The sequence below is a fragment of the Oncorhynchus kisutch genome, linkage group LG2 (genome assembly GCF_002021735.2).
Source record: "Oncorhynchus kisutch isolate 150728-3 linkage group LG2, Okis_V2, whole genome shotgun sequence".
Classification (NCBI taxonomy): Eukaryota; Metazoa; Chordata; class Actinopteri; order Salmoniformes; family Salmonidae; genus Oncorhynchus; species Oncorhynchus kisutch.
In genome coordinates, this window is record NC_034175.2 from 46086595 (window position 1) to 46110447 (window position 23853).

General features: G+C 42.1%; 1 protein-coding gene across 1 annotated transcript in view; it reads right to left on the reverse strand.

Moving 5' to 3' along the window:
• Positions 1 to 23853, reverse strand: part of LOC109867271 (contactin-associated protein-like 5) — a 115212-nt gene that overhangs the window by 39751 nt on the left and 51608 nt on the right. The window contains exons 6-8 of the mRNA XM_020456332.2: positions 7489 to 7673; positions 7112 to 7255; positions 5788 to 6055 (exon numbers count right to left, since the gene is read on the reverse strand). Coding sequence (XP_020311921.2) covers positions 5788 to 6055; positions 7112 to 7255; positions 7489 to 7673 — 597 coding nt within the window. The remainder of the gene's footprint in view (positions 1 to 5787; positions 6056 to 7111; positions 7256 to 7488; positions 7674 to 23853) is intronic.

The following is a 23853-nucleotide window of genomic DNA, read 5'->3' on the forward strand; positions in this document are numbered from 1 at the left end:
CATGCAACAGATGGAGGACGACCTCAGATTGTTACTGATAACATCTTGATTATGTTGCAGTGAGTGAGATCAGTCTCAAATGAGCACACAGACACAGAGACGGGTCAAACATAACTCTGTCTATGTGCTATGTCTTGCTAATAAGCATGTAAAAATAACTAAATCCAACAATATGGAATCCCACCTCCATGCATATTTCATCTCCCCATTGTTAAAAAAATGGACAAAACCAAATGCTTATCTTTTTGTGTGACAGACCTGGGTTCAAATACTATTTCAGGCATTTCAATTACTTTTCAATACATTTCAAAGCAAGTATTCAGATAACCTTGATTTGAAAAGCAGATATTTTTCTCAATACATTGCAGTCAATGGAAAAAGACAAGTGTCACAGGTTGGATGTTTATGACATACATTGAATTCAATGGGAAAATATGAGTGTCACAGGGTTGACGTGTATGTCAAAACATTGCAGTCAATGTGGAACACTTAGTGACAGTGATGACGCTTATGTCAATAGGAAAAGATGAGTGTCACAGGGTTGATTCCTAAGTGAATACATTCCACTCAATGGGGGAAGATTAACATCACAACATGGAAGCATAGAGAAAGGCATCACAGACATGAACCGTCCTCTCCCTCTGCCTCCTTCTCTCTCTCTCTCTCTCATATCTCTTTCTCCCTACCTCCCCTCTCTCTATCTCTCTTTCCACCCTCTCTCCTTCACCCTCTATCTCCCTCCTTCTTTCACTGCACTGAAGTCCACAAGTGAAGGGAAAAGGTGAGAGGAGGAGAACGTGTAGATGCAATAAGGAATTATAGTACATTGAGCAAGTGATCATGCTGTTGTATGTGGCTGCTATGAACTGTGTTTGCGTGTGATCAGCGGTGTATTCATTCCCGCCGATTCTAGGGCTGTCCCTGACTAAAACAAATCTTGAACACCTGGGAGTCGTCTGTTTTTGGTCAAAAGCTATTGGTAAAAAAATGTTGTGTATTTTTCCATATATAGACCCACCCTATGTTTGAATAGAATTAGCTATATGTATGTTACTTGAGCATGTCTAATGCTTTAAGCACTGCAATTTGAAAATTAAGACACACATTACTAGAGGGAACCAGAGATCAATTCAGAGAGATCAATTCCACCAGAGGACAAAAACCTGTTCCTGACCCTCCTGCTTCTGCTGCATGCTGCTGCTGGCCTTATGCTCCGGAAGTTGCCGGTAATAAGCAACCTTTTAAATTTGGAGTGGCAAGTTATCATACCATTTCTATTGATCTGCGTGCCAGTTATGATTTTCATGGAACTGATTCATTTCATGTGTCATGTGGTTATTCAAAATGATAGCTAAATGAAAACGATACAAATCTAAAAGTAACTTCTATTGCCATTATGTCAAAAATTGCCCTACATAAAGCCATCAAATAAAAACATTGCAGCCTGCAGGTAGAAAATATGCTGATAAAAATGAATATCCTATAAATCACATTGGATATGCATGGCCTGTCTGCAAGGAACTTGAAACATTGTATCAGCTATTAACTTGGTCCAGCCAAAAGCTCCTGCTAGCAAACTTTCAACATTGTATAAAATATTCTGGGCCCTCAGAGTTTCAGGTGGCAGTGAGCTCCTGGACAGACAGACACAGCTGTAGGCTATTTGCCCAAGGGATAAGAAGTAATTAGGTAGGCCTTTTTTATGCGGTTTCACCGGATCAGAGCATTACATTTTTTTCTCCATTCATGCTGAATAGTTATTGAAAGGGAGAGAGCTGGAATGATTTTTCAAATATGCTAGGTTGAGGAACTATTCTCATTGGATGTAAAAACAGACTTGTTTACTTGCTGTTTGAGGTGAAGAAAAATGGTGAGTTAAGACAATCAGAAATAGTATCAGATCCCCAAATGGGCACATTTATAAGCCTACATTTGCGCGCTGGCCAGGTAGCCTAGGCCTACTTCTATGCGTAAACAGGTGCGTGTTCTTACTCAAGACTGACAGGAATGCTCCAAACAAAAGACAATTAATACTTGTAAATGGAATGAAATAAACCCAAACTTTTTTCTCACAAGTGTAGCCTAGGTTGTGCACTACGCAAATAATGTGTCCACCCCTACAAACACAATGGTAAGACTGTAATAATAATATATTGAATGCATGAACAGAAATGACCATACCCAAACAAACATTGTAGATTGGAAATTATGGTAATTAATGTTAAATGTACCACTGGTAATACTGGTGTGCCATCCCCGCAGTTTTAGAAACCTCAAAGTATTTTCTATCCAAATCTACTAATAACATGCATATCCTAGCTTCTGGGCCTGAGTAGCAGGCAGTTTACTTTGGGCACGCCTTTCATCCGGACGTGAAAATACCGCCCCCTAGTCTTAAGAAGTTTTAAGTGGAAGCAAAAGAAACGAAACATGGATAAACCTATCTGAATTTGTACAACAGAAACTATAATTTCAAACTGTTGGACGAATGATTACACCCTAGATCAGCTAGATGCAGGCGAGAGTGTGCAAGGCAGTATTGAATGTGCCACTCTCTATCACCTTGATTACTCTCACTTTTCTCTCTACCTGTGCACCTATGTTGTAAATTAGGCTAGGTTGTAGCAACTTCATGGTGGATTTAGCGAAAATGTAAGTATCATGTAGTAGCCAATGTTACACTGAGCTGGGTGGAATATGAACGACAGTCATCCAATATGCTGTAATAGAAATAAGGCTGTAGATGTCCTAACCAACTTGCAAAAACTACAGTTTGTTAACAAGACACTTGTGGAGTGGTTGAAAAACGAGTTTTAATGACTCCAACCTAAGTGTATGTAAACTTCCAACTTCAACTGTACATTTGATATATAATTTTACTGCAAGAAAAAAATATTAATTCTGCAGGAGTTATGGGAGAGGATATAGACCTACAGTCAGTCTCCAGTTTTCAGTTTCCATTTAACCCATCTGAACAGTGCAGTTGGCTACAGTTCCATTGACGTGCCAGAGGTGTATTCTAAGTCCCCGTCTTGTGAATGTCAAATGTGTATAGCATGCTACACAATCATCACACATAACTGCAACCATATTCTTTTACCACTTCCCAATCTCTCTATTTCGCAACTTTTTTCTTGAAATAAACTGTGCTTTTTGCCTGAGTAGATCGACTAACTTTTTTTACCAGTTCTCAAAAGCATTTGGCGATTGGCGTGTAGGCTATTTGGCACGCATATGGTTAGGCCCTAAAGCTTAGGCTTACGCAATAATGCCAGATAGACAGCAAAATAATTATAGAAAACCCTCAATGTAGCCTACAGATACACCCATCCTTTAGCCATACAATACTTAATTTCCCTAACCTCGCTCACCCTTCGGATATACAGTGCCTTTGGGAAGTATTCAGAGCTCTTGACTTTTTCCACATTTTGTTAGGTTACAGCCTTACTCTAAAACTGATTCAATCGTTTTTATCTCCTCATCAACCTACACACAATTTCCCATAATGATGAAGCAAAAGCGTGTTTTTAGACATTTTTGCGATTTCTTATTTTTTTTAATGAAAAATTACATTTCATAACTATTCAGACCCTTTACTAAGTATTTTGTTGAAGCACCTTTGGCAGTGAGTACAGCCTTGAGGCTTCTTGGGTATGACACTACAAACTTGGCACACCTGTATTTGGGGCGTTTTTCCCATTCTTCTCTGCAGATCCTCTCAAGCTCTGTCATGTTGGTTCGGGAGCGTTGCTACACAAACGGCTTCAAGTCCAGGATCTGACTGGGCCACTCAAAGACATTCAGAGACTTGTCCCAAAGCCACTCCTGTGTTGTCTTTGCTGTGTGCTTAGGGTCGTTGTTCTGTTGGAAGGTGAACCTTCGCCCCAGTCTGGGGTCCTGAGCGCTCTGGAGCAGGTTGTCATCAAGGATCTCTCTACTTCTGTCAACCTTCACTTCTACTTATCTCATTTACATATGAGGGCTATTTCTGTCTTGTTTGTCTGTGTCACCAACTATATCCTGATTTCTCCATTTCTCTCATCTAGCCTCCCTTCCTATAAGACAATGATAATATTGCATATCTTTATTTTTGCTCCATTCATCATTCCCTCAATCTTGACTAGTCTCCCAGTGCCTGTCGCTGAAAAACATAAAACATCCCCACACCATGATGCTGCAACCACCATGCTTCACCGTAGGGATGGTGCCAGGTTTCCTCCAGACAGGACGCTTGGCATTCAGGCCAATCTTGGTTACAGCAGATGAGATAATCGTGTTTCTCATGGTCTGAGATTCCTTTAAGTGCCTTTTGGCAAACTCCAAGCGGGCTGTCATGTGCCTTTTACTGAGTTGTGGTTTTCATCTGTCCACTACCAGACAGGCCTGATTGGTGGAATGCTGCAGATATGGTTGTCATTCTGGAAGGTTCTCCTATCTCCACAGAGGAACTCTAGAGATCTGCCAGAGTGACCATCAGGTTCTTGGTCACCTCCCTGACCAAGGCCCTTCTCCCCCGATTGCTCAGTTTGGCCGGGCGGCCAGATCTAGGAAAAGTCTTGGTGGTTCCAAACTTCTTCCATTTAAGAATGATGGAGGCCACTGTGTTCTTGGGGACCTTCAATGCTGCAGAGATGTTTTGGTACCCTTCCCAAGATCTGTGCCTCAACACAATCCTGTCTCTGAGCTCAACAGACAATTCCTTCAACCGTATGGCTTGGTTTTTGCTCTGACATGCACTGTCAACTGTGGTACCTTTATATACACAGGTGTGTGCCTTTCCAAATCATGTCCAATCAATTGAATTTACCACAGGTGGATTATAATCAATTTGTAGAAACATCTCACGGATGATCAATGGAAACAGGATGCACCTGAGCTCAATTTTGAGTCTCATAGCAAAGGGTCTGAATACTTATGTAAATAAGGTATTTCTGTTTTTAATTTTTAATCAATTTGCAAACATTTGTAAAAACCTGTTTTGCGCTTTGTCTTCATGGGGTATAGTGTGTAGATTCATGGGGGATTTATTTAATTTAATACATTTTAGAATAAGGGTGTAACGTAACAAAATTTTGAAAAAGTTAAGGGGCCTGAATACTTCCCGAAGACACTGTAACTGTGGGGACATCGGGTTATGAGTCAACCTACACATCACTAGCCTGTAACACTCACATTTTACCCCTGATGGCAATGATTGAGAAAAATGTCAGCGACTGTGACATTTTACCTTTTGCAAAAAACGTGAGAGGATGACATTTTTCTATGATATCATGAATACAAGAAGTTGAATATTGCAATGAATTTGGAAATACTCAAAATACACAGACTTAAATACATTACGTTACATTAACTCAGGTATTTGACAATTAAATAAGTATTTTTTTTTTAAATACATTCAAATACAATTTGGTCGACTATTTGGTACTTGTTTTGGGCTGTGTATTTGAAAATAAGTAAATACACAGAAAAAAGCATTAAAATATGTAATACTCAAAAACACATGTATTTGAACACAGGTCTGGTTTGTGAACTCAGAAGAGATAAGCACAGGTCCAACTGAATGGATTCTCTCTTCTTATAAGCTTTACTCATAATCTTTACTATCACTATCAGATCTCTGTGTAAAACCACAAACATACTCTGCAGTAATAAAATGGGTTTCTCATGGTCTGCCTTCTTCACTAGAATACAATAGCTTTTTATAATCTGAGTCCCCATAGGCAGAACCACTGATTCCAGCCCATAGTGTGGGTCAACTAGGCTAGAGGCTGTTGGCCTGGCCCTCACCGGTGGAGACCTCTTCTTTCTGCTGGGCTGACGTGTGATGGGTCAAGCGCAGCCGGCTGTTGCTTATCTGCAGCTCCAGTCTCTGGGGCTCCAGGGACAGCTGGGTGGAGAGCAGTAGCCCATCTGGGTTCCATGTTCTGAACTGGAAACGCACCGTGAAGCCTCCTGAAGCAGACGGCGTGGCCGGGAGCGACAGGAAGCTGCTGCTGGAGCTCAGGAATGTGGTGGACACCAGCTGGGGCTGCGAGCACGAGAAGGTCACGTTGCCCTGGTGACACACATGGAACACATAGTCTTACAGTCACCTCAAGATCAACTTTCAACATTTAGGGGTTAATTAAAAATCCTTACTGGCCCCCTTCTAGAAAGAGAGAAAGAAAATGGCGGGTATAGTACGAGACCAACAAAAAAAAGAGAGAGAGAAAGAACAATAGAGAGAACAGTGGAATGAGATAAAATCAACTCTGTAGGGAGCTGGGTTACATGCCACTGCCAACCCCACTATGACTCCTAGGGACAGGAAGAGCCAGTACAGAGGACATGAGTTTCTGTACACAGGAAAAGGTCAGAGCAGTGTGGGGATGAACACATCATCGATCCTGGTGACATGGAGTGGCAGTGACATGGAGCACGTTCACTAAACCCTCCACAGGGACTCTTCCTTCAAATCAACCAAACTTGATTTCAGTATCCTCCTATTTCAATAGGCTGACACTAACTCACACCGAATCATTCATAACTTATTTATGCTAATGCTATTTCAGTGTTAGCGGATTTGTTGTTAGAGGTTAGGTGACACCCGTTGTGTATCACACCTCGCGTTTGGGGCTGTAAGACCACTGAGACAGAAAGTTTCTCAAGGTTAATATCCATTAAGATGTATCATTTAGGGGCTGCACAAGGCCCTGACATCTCCGAGAGGACTACCTTAAATAATGCAATTTACCTCGGGCTACAGAAGGTAATAATACCTCTATATTGAATGGATCACTGAATACAGCTCCTGCTCCAACTCATCACTGAGCCCTCATCTCTTTCCAAAATAAGAACAAGAGAAGAAAATAGAAGACTATTCTCTCAGCTCTAAGTGGTTCTTGCCATGCACCCTGTATTCACATGGATACCTATCCGCAGTCTGTAATTTGTTATGCAACAACTGTTATGGTTCACTAGTTCTCTAAGGTTAGGTGTTGTTAACCTCCACTTCTAATACAATGGAGCATTATCACTTACATAAGTTAATATATTGGTAATTCAGCGCAAAATAAATGTGGCCTTGGCCTACAGTTTATGCATTAAAAATGAGTAGCTGAAAAGCTTTTACCACACTGTAGATCTGAGGCTTGCGTCGCTTGGCTAGGTCAATGATGTTGATCCCGTTGTAGTAGAGGTTCTCGATGCAACCATGGAAGTTCTTCCTCAGGAAGGTGCCAGGCTTACCTGGTAGTGGGATGCCCCCGAAGCTGAGCTTTGATGAGGAAAGAAGGTGAAATATATAAAGAAATAGAAGAAAAGTCCTACGAAAGTATAGTGTCAGGTGTCAGGTTGAAACGAGATGTCAGGTTCTAACGAGATAGACCAAGTATTATTCTTAATCTCACCTTGGTATTGGGGTGATGTGTTTTTCCTGACTGGATGATAGTGGTGTAATCTACTCAGACCTACTGTAAGGAAATATTCTGGATGTTTGGATAGACACACCTCATAGTCCACATCCAGAGAGTCTCCTTCCCCCTTGGTCCTGAAGTGCTGTGTGTGGGTGTCCACGGTGAGGTTGACTTGCTTGTTGAAGCGCTCGATGAGGACAGAGTGCCAGTGCTGGTCATCCAGAAGACTGCCCAGAGTGACCGCAACACGACCACTGCTGAACCGCAACCGGGTGTCATCTGAAGACAAAAAAAAAACAAATTGAAAATATAAGCATGGCCTTTTTAGGATTTAGGACTGGTCGGACACCACAGAGTGCGTTAACAGAGGCAGCTGTTGTCTGTGTGTGTTGTGCTTTTTCTCCAAGTTGTAAAAGCAAGCATATTAGAAACTGGCTACTCTTTATTTGACTGATGTTGCTGGCAAGATAACTGCTGTTTGACTCAACATAAATAAATATATATTTATTCCCCCAGTGCTGAGTTAGTAGTGTAACTGACATGTAATGTTAGCCAATGCATTACATGTTTCATCCCCTCTCAATGGAAGTGCTATTAGCTACCAAAGCCAGTTCAGCTCTCGGGTCTAGCTACAGGTCAGCTGTCAGGTAGCAGTATATAACAGTTCTTGTGTGTATGGGAATGTTTTGTAGCCTTTGTTTTAATCTTGAGTTGATGGGTAGGCTATAGTCTGGGATCTGGGAATAATGGTAATTTCAATTATTGAACCATTGACTCTATTCTTGGATAATATAATGTATAAATGTACAGCAAGGTACTTCTTTGTCATGCCTCATCTGAGCAGGATCAGATGGCGACAGTGGTCTCAGCAGGATCAGGCAACCAGGGAAGAGCAGTCTGTGATGGCGTGGAGGTGAACTTTTGCAGATGCAATACTTTGTCTGTGCAGCAAACACTGGACAAGCCAGAAGCTTCAAAGATTTAAACCATTTTTAGACAGTCTGACAAACCACTAAAGATGAGTTCCAAATTGTATTAAGGGCTGTTATAGAGACCACATAAATTACCGTAGTTTAATACCATCCATAGAATGCACTATATACCAGTGAATATGAATATAATCGACACAGAAATGTAATTCCACTGCTGGAGGTGTAAAACACAAAAGGGGGCATATCTGCTTATGTCACGCTCTTGTGAAGGCTGGATGAATTCTGGCAAGGAGTATGTGCTCTTATCTCAGCATGTCCACAGATTCTCCCTTCTCCCTGCTTTTGTTTGCTTGGAAATGTTGATACTGAAGACTGTTATAAGAAGAAACTGTTTAACCTAGCGTTTATAGCGACTAAGAAATGCATTGCCATTAATTAGAAGGTTGATTATCATTCCACAAAGTCACAATGGATGGCAGAAATGTCAAGTTATATATCACTCAATTTGATTTATTACATGATTAAAGGAATTCTGTGCAACTAGCATAAGGTCTGGATGCCTTATATGGAATAATGTATGAGAAAAGGAATCTGTATTAAAAACATGCCCACGTCAGGGGAGATAATTATTTAATTAATTAATTAATTAAGAAATCCCTAGCTGCTGGGCTGCTCAGTCCTGGCCCTGGGGGGCTGCCATACTGTTGGTTGTCACTCTGGCCTTAGACAAACACACCTGAAACCAATAGTGAATGTTTCACTAAAATGCTAAAGCTGAGCGGAGTATGTTGGATTTGGGCGCTGCGGGGCAGTGGACCCTTAGGGACAGGACGGGGCAACCCAGCTATATAGTGCAAGTAAAAACAGCTCTACAGTAGTATTGGGCCTGTGATATGAATTACAGTGTCCTCCATATTTATTGGCTCCATACTCCAAAAGTTTGGATTTGAAATCAAACAATGACTATGAAGTTAAAGTGCAAACGGTCAGCTTTAATTTGAGGGTATTTTCATACATAGAATGTAAAAAATGAGCAAACCCTGCCCACCCTGGGCACTGGGTCAAGCAAAATGAACCCACCCAATGGAACCTCTTCCCCAGATAAGACGTGTGGCTAGTACTTGCACTTTCTCAGAAAATAGCTACTGTAGTGAAAATGGGCTTCCATGAAGTTGTTCCACAATCTTGAGCAGACGGCCATGACAGGGATTACATCTGACTACTTTCTACTTGGCCTGTCAACTGTCAAACCAGAGACAGGTGTGTCGTTGGTAAGTAGCTCAATTTGGTTTATAGCTATGTCCTTACTTGACAGGCTATGCTGCAATGAAACTAGGCTATTATGCTGTGATGTAACTAGCTAAATTAATAGCCTCTACCTGACGTGTAATGTAAGAGGAAGATTTGCATAGCTAACGTTGCACCTGAAGACAGGTCTGAAGAATGGCGATGAAAAGTATAGTGGCCGTTTTATGGGCTCCTGACCAATTCTGCTATTATGTGTGTTTTTTTGTACATAATGTTTCCTCCGTTTCCTATGACAAAAAGAGCGTCTGGACATCAGAACAGCAATCACTACTCTCAATTTGAATGAAGATCTCTACTTCAAAGGGTTGGCGGCGCAGGACATACTGATCACTCCGGACCAGGCCCTAATACCGGACAATCGGAAGAGAAAGAGACGGCAATGCGGGCACCCTGATGAAACTACCCTCTCTTCTATTGGCAAATGTACAATCACTGGAGAACAAACTGGACGGGTTCCGTTCGAGACTACCCTATCAATGGGACCTGAAGAACTGTATTATCCTATGTTTCTCAGAAAATTGGCTAAACAAGGATATTGTTAATATACAACTAGCTGGTTTTTCTATGTATCGGCAGCACAGAATGGCAGTGTAAGCTCAAGGGGGGTGGCGTGTGTCTCTTTGTTAACAGCAGCTGGTGCGCAATCTTTAATAGTAAGGAAGTCTCTTGGTTCTGTTCGCCTGATAGAATATCTCATGACAAGCTGTAAACCATACTATTACCAGTCTATCTACCAACACAAACCGATGACAGCACTAAGAACCATCAAACAGACAAAGCGACAATACAGAACTATGATCGAATCCCACTACACTGGCTCTGACACTGGATGTGGCAGGGCTTACAAACTATCACGGATTACGAAAAGAAACACAGGCGCGAGCTGCCCAGTGACGCGAGCCTACCAAACGAGCAAAATATATTCTATGCTTGCTTCGAGGCAAGCAACATTGAACCATGCGCGAGATCACCAGCTGTTCCGGATGACTGTCTGATCACACTCACCATAACCGATGTGAAAAAGACCTTGAACAATTTTTTTATTATTATTACTCTGCCTTTTTCTTGTTGTCATGCTCCCTTCTGTCCTTGACTTTTCCTAAATAAGTCTATACACACACTGTTGATGTTAGAATCTTAATATCACCAACAGAACTTAAGTTATAACCAGTTTACGGAGGATCATTTTTTAAAATGGTTTTCCCCTTTGGTCCCTCCTTCTCCCAAGGGCCTGTTCCGCTCTTTCTTCCGACAGTTGAAAGTGCAGTGACCAGCTGATAATCACACCGATAATTGCCTTGAAACTGAACTTAAACTATACCGAAACTATTTTCACACATATAGCAACAGAATAAGTAAATGTATTTTTTCATTTTCTTATTTCACCTTTATTTAACCAGATAGTCCAGAACAAGTTCTCATTTACAACTGCGACCTGGCCAAGATAAAGCAAAGCAGTGTGACACAAGCAACACAGAGTTACACATTGGATAAACAAACGTAGAGTCAATAACACAACAGAAAAGTCTATATAGTCTATATACAGTGTGTGCAAACGTAGTAAGATTAGGAAGGTAAGGCAATAAATAGCCCATAGTGTCGAAATAATTACAATATAGCAATTAAACACGAGTGATGGATGTGCAGAAGATGAATGTGCAAGTAGAGATACTGGGGTGCAAAGGAGCAAAAGGAAAAATAACAATATGGGGATGAGGTAGTTGGGTGGGCTATTTACAGATGGGCTATCCACAGGTGCAATGATCGGTAAGCTGCTCTGACAGCTGATGTTTAAAGTTAGTGAGGGAGATATAAGTCTCCAGCTTCAGTGATTTTTGCAATTCGTTCCAGTCATTGGCAGCAGAGAACTGGAAGGAAAGGCGGCCAAATGAGGAGTTGGCTTTGGGGGTGACCAGTGAAAGTAAAGTATGATGTGGAGAAAGGAGAGAATGGATGAGTTGATGAGTGAGGGGAAGCAAATGATAATTATGTAATCACCAATTGTGAATGAAGAACAGGTTGGGCTGATCTATTGTATTGATCTATTACTTTATTTATAATCTTAAAATGGTCAGTGGCATGTATTCATGGATGCCAAGGTATGATATGATCCTTAACCAGCCTCTCAAAGCACTTCATGATGACATTGGGGCAATAGTCAAGCAAATGATAATTATGTAATCACCAATTGTGAATGAAGAACAGGTTGGGCTGATCTATTGTATTGATCTATTACTTTATTTATAATCTTAAAATGGTCAGTGGCATGTATTCATGGATGCCAAGGTATGATATGATCCTTAACCAGCCTCTCAAAGCACTTCATGATGACATTGGGGCAATAGTCATTTAGTTCAGTTACCTTCACTTTCTTGGGTACATGAACAATGGTGGACATCTTGAAGCAAGTGGCAACAGCAGACTGGGATAGGTAGAGATTGAATTTGTACTTAAACACTGCAGCCAGCTGGTCTGCGCATGCTCTGAGGAAGCGGCCAGGGATTCCGTCTGGGCAAGCGGGTTAACACACTTAAATGTCTTACTCACGTTGGCCACGAAGAACGAGAGCTCACAGTACTCGGGAGAGGCCCACGACGGCGGCACTGTTATCCTCAAAGTGGGCGAAGAAGGTGTTTAGCTTGTCTGGGAGCAAGACGTCTGTGTTCGCGACATGGCTGATTCTCCCTTTAAAATATGGGATTGTCTGGAGTCTCATGTCTGAGCCACTAAATTGTGATTCCACTTAGTCTCTGTATTGACATTTTGCCTGTTTGATTGCCTTACGGAGGGCATAACTAGACTGTTTGTAGTCGACCAGATTTCCAATCACCTTGCCATGGTTAAATGCGGTGGTTCTGTAACATCTGCTTCCAACTCACACCCTCAAATATGTAGATCCCCTGAACGCAGCTCACTTTCCAGCCCACTTTCCAGCTCCCACTCTCAAACACCTAGATCCTATACACCTGTATATCATTATCACACACTATTTAGTTCAGTTCTTTGCACCCCATCACTGTGAGGTATTGTTTGTTTTGTGACACACGTCTTTCGGAGCGCTGTCTTTTCCTTTGATTTACTCCTCCCATGTATGATAGTTTTTGCCTGCCTCACTAACGACTCCTTTTTCCTATACCCTGCCTGTATTTAGTCCTATCGGATTTCCTGTTATCTACCTATTGCCTGATATCTCGGACTACGTTACTAGCCTTTTCCCTCCCTGTACTGTTTCCCTTTTTGGACCCCTTGTGTATGACCTTCTGCCTGCCCCTGGACTCAGCTACCTGCCTCCTCCTGTGGTCCTTTACATTAAACACCTGTTGCGCCCTGCGCTTGAAACCAGCTCTCTGTCTCCCATTGTGTTCATCGTCGTGTTCAGGTTCACACTTTCAGTTTTGCGCGAATGCTGCCATCTATGCAGGTTTTTTGGTTTTAATAGGTTTTAATTGTCACAGTGGGAACAATAGTTCCTGGTGAACTCAGTCACTGTGTCAGTGTTTCAGTCAATGTTATTCTCAGAGGAAACTCGGAACATATTCCAGCCCGTGTGATCAAAACTGTCTTGAAGCATGGATTCCGATTGGTCAGACCAGCATTAAACAGACCTTAGCACAGATACTTCCTGTTTGAGTTTCTGCCTATAGGAAGGGAGGAGCAGAATGGAGTCATGATCTGTTTTGCAGATGGGAGGGTGGGGGAGGGCCTTGTAGCCATTGTTTACTTTTAGATGTGTGTATTGTTGTGTATTGTTAGATATTACTGCACTGTTGGAGCTAGGAACACAAGCATTTTGCTATATCCGCAAAATGATCTGCTAACTATGTGTATGTGACAAGTACAATTTAATTTTATTTTATTTGAAGTGTCTGACTCTCATCGGCGAAATCATCTGAGTGAGGGAAACAGAGCCCCTCTGTCTCAGTATGTGAAGCCCTTGTATCTGATGCTGACTGGACCAAAACATTATAACATGTTGTCATCGTATTATTTGATTGATTGATGCCAGCAAGCACTTGGTCTCCCTTGTTAAAAAATTAAATAATTGGCCAATCAGCGTTGAGCTAAGCTCAACTGTGGGTTGTCCTGGAGCAGCAAAACGTCCACCAAGGGAGGCCAGTTTGAATTTGGCTTCACACCAATCAAATAATTTTCAGAAAAACGTGTCTCTTTCTGGTCTGCTTATGTTGATGTCCTGCAGTAGCTTGCTTGCTAAATCAGCCCTTTCCCAAGCCATGGATGGAGATGGGGATTTGGACTTGTGGTTTTAACTTAATTCTCTGTACAGGCCAATGATTATGAGGACGATTCTGATCTAACCATAAATTAATATGTTGTGCCACAGGCCTGAGACGATTAAAGTTCAATATGTGATCGACCGCCTTGATTCAGTCTTCGGGCTCCCAAGTGGCGCAGCTGTCTAAGGCACTGCATCTCAGTGCTAGAGGTGTCACTACAGACCCTGGTTTGATTCCAGGCTGTATCACAACTGGCACAATTGGTCCAGTGTTGTTAGGGTTTGATCTGAGCATTCTGTACTAAAAAAAGCAGCCAACAAGTGTTCAGCATATGTTGGAACTCCTTTAAGACTGTTGTACAAGCATTCCTCATAAAGCTGGTTAAGAGAAGGCCAAGACTGGGCAAAGCTGTCATCAAGGCAAAGGGTGGCTACTTTGAAGAATCTAAAATATATTTTGTTAAACACTTTTTTGGTTACTACATGATTCCATTTGTGTTATTTCATAGTTTTGATGTCTTCACTATACATCTACAATGTAGAATATAGTAAACATAAAGAATAATCCTTGAATGAGTAGTTGTGTCCAAACTTATGACTTTAATTTATTCCGCCCCTGTGAGACTGGTGTCTTTTTGTTGTCACGGCCTTACTGTATATTACCATGGCATATGAACGAATGGGTTATAGAGCAAACAACGCAATTATCACAACAGCGGTTCTAAAATGTACTTTTTACTGGCTTTGCATGGCTTCCTCAGAGATTTTACCCACGCACCGCTACTGAAACTGGAAATAAATCCTAGTGTCCCAGTGTCGACCCGTCATTCATTCTGTTTTGAGCCCCACCTGTCTGGCTAGTTTGTTTTGCATGTTATTTTGCAATTAATAAGTGTCACATATCAGTTTGCAAAACAATGTAAAAAAATTAAAATAAATCTTTAACTTAATAAAGCCGCACACAAACACGGCCTCTTAGTAAGGCAGCTCTAAAATGCAGGTGTTTCAGCCTATCTCAGAGCTTCCTGTGGTGGTGGGGTAGCCAGTGAAAAAAACGGAGCATAGGGGTTGGTAATGTTCTCTAGTTTTGCCGTGATTGGCTCAGTGTTCTGTCACTCATGGGGACACTACATCATTGCTAAAGAGCTCAAAAATTCAAGCCACTTGGGTGCTACCATAGTTACATTATAAGTGCCCATCCTAGAAGGCTCAAGGTCATTGCCCACAGATTAAATGCCGACAAACCACGTTATATCTACAGTAACTTTGATTGGACTGATCAAGTCAACATCATACTTTCAAAATCTTAGCTAGCAAGCTAGCAGTCATCATCATGAATCAAGTTGGCAATCTACTGGCAAATCATGTTACATTTTTGTCATATGAAGAGAAATTATGAAGAGAAGTTATAGATAAAATGTATTGCTTCTCCTCGGCCATTGGACATAAACATTACACAACAGGTTGGAAATCGCAAATTCAACAATGAGTGGCTTGGAAGGAATCATTGGCTAACTAAAAGCATTGCAAAGCAATCACTAGCCTGCTATTCAGTGGAGTGGATGTGTGGTCCAACTCTGGGTTTATGGGTCTCTTTTCCAAGCTTAAAAGGATAAACATTGGCCATGCTGTCAATCCAGCATGACTTCTGCCGCTTTCAAAACTGGAAACTGGGAGATCCATATAAATAATTTACTGAGTCACACAAAAGGAAATCAGTCAGTTGAAATAAATAAATTATGCCCTAATCTATGGATTTCACATGACTGGGAATACAGATATACATCTGATAGTCACAGATACTGTACCTTACAAAAAAGGTAGGGGCGCAGATCAGAAAACCAGTGGGTATCTGGTGTGACCACCATTTCCCCCATGCAGCACGACACATTTTCTGTGCATAATCAGGCTGTGTTGATCAGGCTGTTGATTGTGGTCTGTGGAATGTTGTCTCACTCCTCTTCAATGGCTGTGCGAAGTTTCTGGATATTGGCGGGAACTGGAACATGCTGTGGTACACGCCGATCCAGAACATCCCAAACATGCTCAGTGGGTGATATGTCTGGTGATTATGCGGACCATGGAGGAACTGGGAAATTTCCAGCTTCCAGGAATTGTGTACAGATTCCTGCGACATGGGGCCATTATCATGCTGAAACATGAGGTGATGGCGGCAGATAAATGGCCCGACAATGAGCCTCAGGATCTCATCACAGTATCTCTGTGCATTCAAATTGCCATCAATACAATGCACTTGTGTTTGTTGTCAGTAGCTTATGTCTGCCCATACCATAACGCCACAGCCACCATGGGGCACTCTGTTCACAACGTTGACATCAGCAAACCACTCGCCCACATGATGCCATACACGTGGTCTGTGGTTGTGAGGCCAGACTGCCAAAGAATCTAAAATGACATTGGAGGAGGCGGCTTATGGTAGAGTAATGAACATTCAATTCCATGGCAACATGGCAACATTGCTGCAGTGAGCATGCCAATTGCACGCTTCCTCAAAACTTGAGACATCTGTGGCATTGTTATGTTGTGTGACAAAACTGCACATTCTTGAGTGGCCTTTTATTGTCCCTAGCACAAGGTGCACCTGTGTAAAGATCATGCATTTTAATTAGCCTCTTTTTTTATTTTTATTTTACCTTTATTTAACTAGGCAAGTCACGGCCTAGGAACAGTGGGTTAACTGCCTGTTCAGGGGCAGAACGATAGATTTGTACCTTGTCAGCTCGGGGTTACTAGTCCAATGCTCTAACCACTATGCTACCCTGCCGCCCCTTTATATGCCACACCTGTCAGGTGGATGGATTATCTAGGCAAAGGAGAAGTGCTCACCTAACAGGGATGTAAACAAATTTGCGCACATTTTTTTTGAGAAAATTGGCTTTTTGTGCATATGGAACATTTCTGGGATCTTATATTTCAGGTCATGGAACATGCGACCTACACTTTACATGATCATAATATGTGCAACTACATTTTAAGTAAATATCTGCAGTCAACTTGTGCAATACATTAGGAGATTAAGCAGATTGTGTTCTTCATTTCACCTACAGTTTGACATTCGACATTTGAAGTCGGAAGTTTACATACACCTTAGCCAAATACATTTAAACTCAGTTTTTCACAATTACTGACATTTAATCCTAGTAAATATTCCCTGTCTTAGGTCAGCTAGGATCACCACTTTATTTTAAGAATGTGAAATGTCAGAATAATGGTAGAGAGAATGATTGGTAGAGAGACTTCTTCCAAGATGGCGTAGCAGTCAGACGTCTTTGTCTTCGTCTTGTCGTGTCCCGTGTATATATCTTTTTATATATTTTTTCTTCGCATATATTTTTTAAGTATTTTTCTTAACCTCAACTTCAACATACTCTCCTGCAATCCGCCTCACCCAATGTGGTATGGATCTGCTATTTTCGTTATTTTTTAACCGGAACCCCCAACAGAAGCTAGCGAGCTAACTAGCTACTAGCTAGTAGTCAGCTAGCCACTACTAGCGGTCATCAGCTAACCTTTAGCCCGGACAATTCTTGCCAGTCTGCAAAGCGCGATTCAAACCAGAGCATATCGGACGTATTTTTCTCCAATATCTCCGGATTCCTACCGCAAGCTCTGAACCTTTTTACCTGGATCATCGCAGCTAGCTAGCAAAGTACCCTGAATGCCCATCTGCTATCCACAGCCCGCTAGCTGTCTAGAGCATATCGGACTGTTAGCTGAAGAGGCCCATCGCACAATTTCTTTGGCCACTATACCTATTTTGGCAATTGGCCTGGACCCTTTTACCACACGGAGCTCTGCTGATCACGACTGGTCTGCCGACGTAACAGCACAAGGGGGCTACAACAGACTTCTTCCATCACGGCGTCCCTCTAAGGCCCTTCTGCTGGCTTGCTAGTCGCGGCCTGCTAGCTGTCCGAATCGCCGTGCATCCAGCCCGCCGAGCTACTCATTGGACCCCTATGATCACTCTGCTACGCATGCCTCTCCCTAATGTCAATATGCCTTGTTCATTGCTGTTTTGGTTAGTGATTATTGCCTTATCTCACTGTAGAGCCTCTAGCCCTGCACAATACGCCTTAGCTAACCCCTCCCACACATGCGGTGACCTCACCTGGTTTAAATTATGTTTCTACAGACAATGTCTCTCTCATCGTCACACAATGCATAGATTTACCTCCACTCTATTCACATCCTACCATACCTTTGTCTGTACATTATGCCTTGAATCTATTCTACCGTGACCAGAAACCTGCTCCATTTACTCTCTGTTCCGAACGTAATAGACGACCAGTTCTTATAGCCTTTAGCCGTACCCTTCTCCTACTCCTCCTCTGTTCCTCTGGTGATGTAGAGGTTAATCCAGGTCCTGCAGTGCCTAGCTCCACTCCCATTCCCCAGGCACTCTCATTTGTTGACTTCTGTAACCATAAAAACCTTGGTTTCATACATGTTAACATTAGAAGCCTCCTCCCTAAGTTTGTTTTATTCACTGCTTTAGCACACTCTGCCAAGCCGGATGTCCTAGCCGTGTCTGAATCCTGGCTTAAGAAGACCACCAAAAACCCTGAAATTTCCATCCCTAACTATAACATTTAGAACTGCCAACGAGGGCGGAGTTGCTATCTACTTTTAAAAATCCACCTTTCCAGAAACAAGTCTCTCACAGTTGACGCTTGCTAGAGACCACCTTCTGCCCCCAGCTGTGCCCTGGACACCATATGTGAATTGATTGCCTCCCATCTATCTTCAGAGCTCATTCATTCCAGGTCATCTATAAGTCTTTCCTAGGTAGAGCCCTGGCCTTACCTCAGCTCACTGGTCACCCACCCACCCACCCATAGCACACGCTCCAGAAGGTATATTTCACTGGCCACCCTCCTTCCACTTCTCTGCTGCCAATGACTGGAACGAACTGCAAAAATCACTGAAGCTGGAGACTCATATCTCCCTCACTAGCTTTAAGCACCAGCTGTCAGAGCAGCTCACAGATCACCGCCCCTGTACATAGCCCATCTGTAAATAGCCCATCCAACTACCTCATCCCCATACTGGTATTTATCTATTTTGCTTCTTTTCCCTCCAGTATCTCTACTTGCACACTCATCTTTTGCACATCTATCACTCCAGTGCTTAATTGCTATATTGTATTCCTTACCTCCCTTATACACCTCATTTGCACACACTATATATAGACTTTTTATTGACTGTATGTTTGTTTATTCCATGTGTAGCTCTGTGTTGTTGTTTGTGTCGCACTGCTTTGCTTTATCTTGGCCAGGTCGCAGTTGTATATGAGAACTTGTTCTCAACTAGCCTACCTGGTTAAATAAAGGTCATATAAAAAATTAAATAGCATTTCTTTCAGATTTTATATCTTTCATCACATTCCCAGTGGGTTAAAAGTTTACATACACTCAATTAGTATTTGGTAGCATTGCCATTAAATTGTTTAACTTGGGTCAAACATTTCAGGTAGCCTTTCACAAGCTTCCCACAATAAGTTGGGTGAATTTTGTCCCACTCCTCCTAACAGAGCTGGTGTAACTGAGTCAGATTTGTAGCCCTTCTTGCTCGCACACACTTTTTCAGTTCTGTCCACAAATGTTCTATAGGATTGAGGTCAGGGCTTTGTGATTGCCAATCCAATACCTTAACTTTGCTATCCTTAAGTAATTTTGCCACAACTTTGGGAGTATGCTTGGGTTCATTGTCCATTTGGAAGACCCATTGTGACCAAGCTTTAACTTCCTGACTGATGTCTTGAGATGTTGCTTTAATATATCCACATCATTTTCTTCCCTCATGATGCCATCTATTTTCTGACGTGCACCAGTCCCTCATGCAGCGAAGCACCCCCACAACATGATGCTGCCACCCCCACAACATGATGCTGCCACCCCCGTGCTTCATCGTTGGGATGGTGTTCTGTGGATTGCAAGCCTCCCCCTTTATCCTCCAAATATAACGATGGTCATTATGGCCAAACAGTTCTACTTTTGTTTCATGAGACCAGAGGACATTTCTCCAAAAAGTACGATCTTTGTCCCCATGTGCAGTTACAAACATTAGTCAGGCTTTTTATGGCGGTTTTGGAGTAGTGACATTTTCCTTGCTGAGCGACCTTTCAGGTTATGTCGATATAGGACTCGTTTTACTGTGGATATAGATACCTTTGTACCTGTTTCCTCCAGCATCTTCACAAGGTCCATTGCTGTTGTTCTGGGATTGATTTGCACTTTTCGCACCAAAGTACGTACATCTCTAGGAGACAGAATAAGTCTCCTTCCTGAGCGGTATGATGGCTGCCTGGTCCCATGGTGTTTATACTTGCGTTTGGCTGGTAGTCACACAGGTAAATGAGCTTACAAAAATGATGCATGGCCACCATATTTCTCATGTTTATCATAGAAAGAATGTAGCCAGCTTCAGTCAATTTAGCATTTTACCAGAGGAAAGTAGGCTGGCTACACCAAGAAAAAAAGTAGAAAATTATCTACACATCAGTCAGAGCCAGGTCTGCTGATAGAATGCCTGTTATTTAATTATCATCTGAGTTGAGAAGTGCAACTGAAGCACGAAATGTGTTTGATGCCATGCAGAAATTACAATAAGAAGCTATTTACATCTGTGTTTACAAAATGCAGCAAGTATTTCTTATGTGTTGTATACTTAACCCTATGTGAAAAACGCAGAATTTTGTATTAGCCCGACCCCTAAATTTAACTTGCTAGTTAATCTAAGTAAGTTGGTGAATTAATAAGGTGACAGGGCATCATATTGTGTTTGTTTTCTGCCATGTTTGAGAAGTCAAAGCCCTTTGGATTAGTTATTTGTACCGCTGCCAATGCTATCTTGAATTCCTTGCGTATTTTCTCCTCTCTGTTCTTGGCCCATCTTCTCCTCTCCCCTCTTCTCCCGAGCAGGGTCCATCTTCAGCTCTCCCCTCTTCTCTAAGCAGAGAAGGCAGGCCTGTCGCCCAAATGACTGAACACAGATTGAGCGTGTAGCCTACACATGCTGCTCCAGAGCCAGTACTGGTCTTTCAGACAAGCAAGCCTCAAAACTTTGTTCAGTTGCAAAATGTTTCTCTCACATTCACTTGTAAATGTACAAACTCACCAAAATGACATTGGGTAGCTCCTACCTATGTCTAAATTCATGAGCTGGATAGCCTATATTTTCAATTTGTTTATTTTCATTTGAGCTCCCTAGCATATTTAGCTAGCAGCCTCCATTGAAATTCGCTATTACTTATGCTCATTTTGTTAGCAGATAATAGAAACACAATGGGCTTTTTGTGTGTTATTTGGCGCCCCCTCGTGTACTAAGCCAGTAATACTGTATATGCCGGTATGAGAGAAGGACGATGTGACGATACGAAAGTCTGAATACCGCCCAACCCTAATTCTAATGTTACCCAAGGCCTTCATAAACACAACCAAGTGATTATTTTTGCATTAGCATAAATTAAATATATTAATTACACTGTGAGAATATAATTAGCTTGAAGGGGGGTCCGTCAAGGCCCAGTGGTTCTACTGTGAAACAGGTTAACATTCACAAGGCAGCAGGGCCACAGGGATTACCAGGACGTGTACTCAGAGCATGCGCTGACCAGCTGGCAAGTGACTTCACTGACATTTTTAAACTCTCCCTGACCCAGATTGTTATACCTACATGTTTCAAGCAGACCACCATAGTCCCTGTGCCCAAGAATGCCAAGGTAACCTGTCTAAATGACTATCGCCCCGTAGCACTCACATCTATAGCCATCAAATGCTTTGAAAGGCTGGCCATGGCTCACATCAACACCATCATCCCAGACACACTGGATCCACATACCGCCCCAACAGCTCCACAGATGATGCAATCTCTATTGCACTCCACACTGCCCTTTCCCATTTGGACAAAAGGAACACCAACAGTATAGTGCTTTAGAAAGTATTCATACTCCTTGTCTTACAGTGGCTTGCGAATGTATTCACCCCCATTGGTATTTTTCCTATGTTGTTGCATTTCAACCTATAATTGAAATGGATTTTTATTTGGATTTCATGTAATGGACATACACAAAATTGTCCAAATTGGTCATGTGAAAAAAATAACTTGTTTAAAAAATAAATACATATTTATTTACGGAAAATTGGTGCGCGCATATGTATTCACCCCCTTTGCTATGAACCCCCTAAATAAGATCTGGTGCAACCAATTACCTTCAGAAGTCACATAATTAGTTAAATAAAGTCCACCTGTGTGCAATCAAAGTGTCACATGATCTGTCACATGATCTCAGTATATATACACCTGTTCTGAAAGGCCACAGAGTCTGCAACACCACTAAGCAAGGGGCACCACCAAGCAAGCGGCACCATGAAGACAAAGGAGCTCTCCAAACAGGTCAGGGAAAAAGTTGTGGAGAAGTACAGATCAGGGTTGGGTTATAAAAGAATATCCGAAACTTTGGACATCTCACGGAGCACCATTAAATCCATTTTTAAAAGATTGAAAGAATATGGCACCACAACAAGCCTGCCAAGAGAGGGCCGCCCACCAAAACCCACAGACCAGGCAAGGAGGGCATTAATCAGAGAGGCAACAAAGAGACCAAAGATAACCCTGAAGGAGCTGCAAAGCTCCACAGCGGAGATTGGAGTATATCAAATCAAATCAAATTTATTTATATAGCCCTTCGTACATCAGCTGATATCTCAAAGTGCTGTACAGAAACCCAGCCTAAAACCCCAAACAGCAAGCAATGCAGGTGTAGAAGCACGGTGGCTAGGAAAAACTCCCTAGAAAGGCCAAAACCTAGGAAGAAACCTAGAGAGGAACCAGGCTATGAGGGGTGGCCAGCCCTCTTCTGGCTGTGCCGGGTGGAGATTATAACAGAACATGGCCAAGATGTTCAAATGTTCATAAATGACCAGCATGGTCCAATAATAATAAGTATAAGTCCATAGGTATATGTCCATAGGACCACTTTAAGCCGTTAACTCCACAGAGTTGGGCTTTACGGAAGAGTGGTCAGAAAAAAAGCCATTGCTTAAAGAAAAGAATAAGCCAACACGTTTGGTGTTCGCCAAAAGGCATGTGGGAGATGAGATCAGATCAGATGAGAGTGGGAGATCAGATGAGACTAAAATGTAGCTTTTTGGCCATTAAGGAAAATGCTATGTCTGGCGCAAACCCAACGCCTCCCATCACCCCGAGAACACCATCCCCACAGTCAAGCATGGTGGTGGCAGCATCATGCTGTGGGGGTGTTTTTCATCGGCGGGGACTGGGAAACTGGTCAGAATTGAAGGAATGTTGAATGGCGATAAATACAGTGAAATTCGTGAGGAAAACCTGTTTCAGTCTTCCAGAGATTTGAGACTGGGATGGAGGTTCACCTTCCAGCAGGACAATGAGCCTAAGCAGACTGCTAAAGCAACACTCAAGTGGTTTAAGGGGAAACATTTAAATGTCTTGGAATGGCCTAGTCAAAGCCCAGACTTCAATCCAATTGAGAATCTGTGGTATGACTTAATACACCAGCGGAACCCATCCAACTTGAAGGAGCTGGAGCAGTTTTGCCTTGAAGAATGGGCAAAATTCCCAATGGCTAGATGTTCCAAGCTTATAAAGACATACCCCAAGAGACATGCAGCTATAATTCCTGCAAAAGGTGGTTCTACAAAGTATTGCCTTTGGGGGTTGAATAGTTATGCACGCTCAAGTGTTCTGTTTTTTTGTCTTATTTCTTATTTGTTTCACAATAAAAAATATTTTTCATCTACAAAGTGGTTGGCATGTTGTGTAAATCAAACGATACAAACCCTCCAAAAATCTATTTTAATTCCAGGTTGTATGGCAACAAAATAGGAAAAATGCCAAGGGGGGTGAATTATTTCACAAGCCACTGTATTCCACATTTTCTTGTGTTATTGCCTGAATTCAAAATGGATTAAATCGTTTTTTCCCC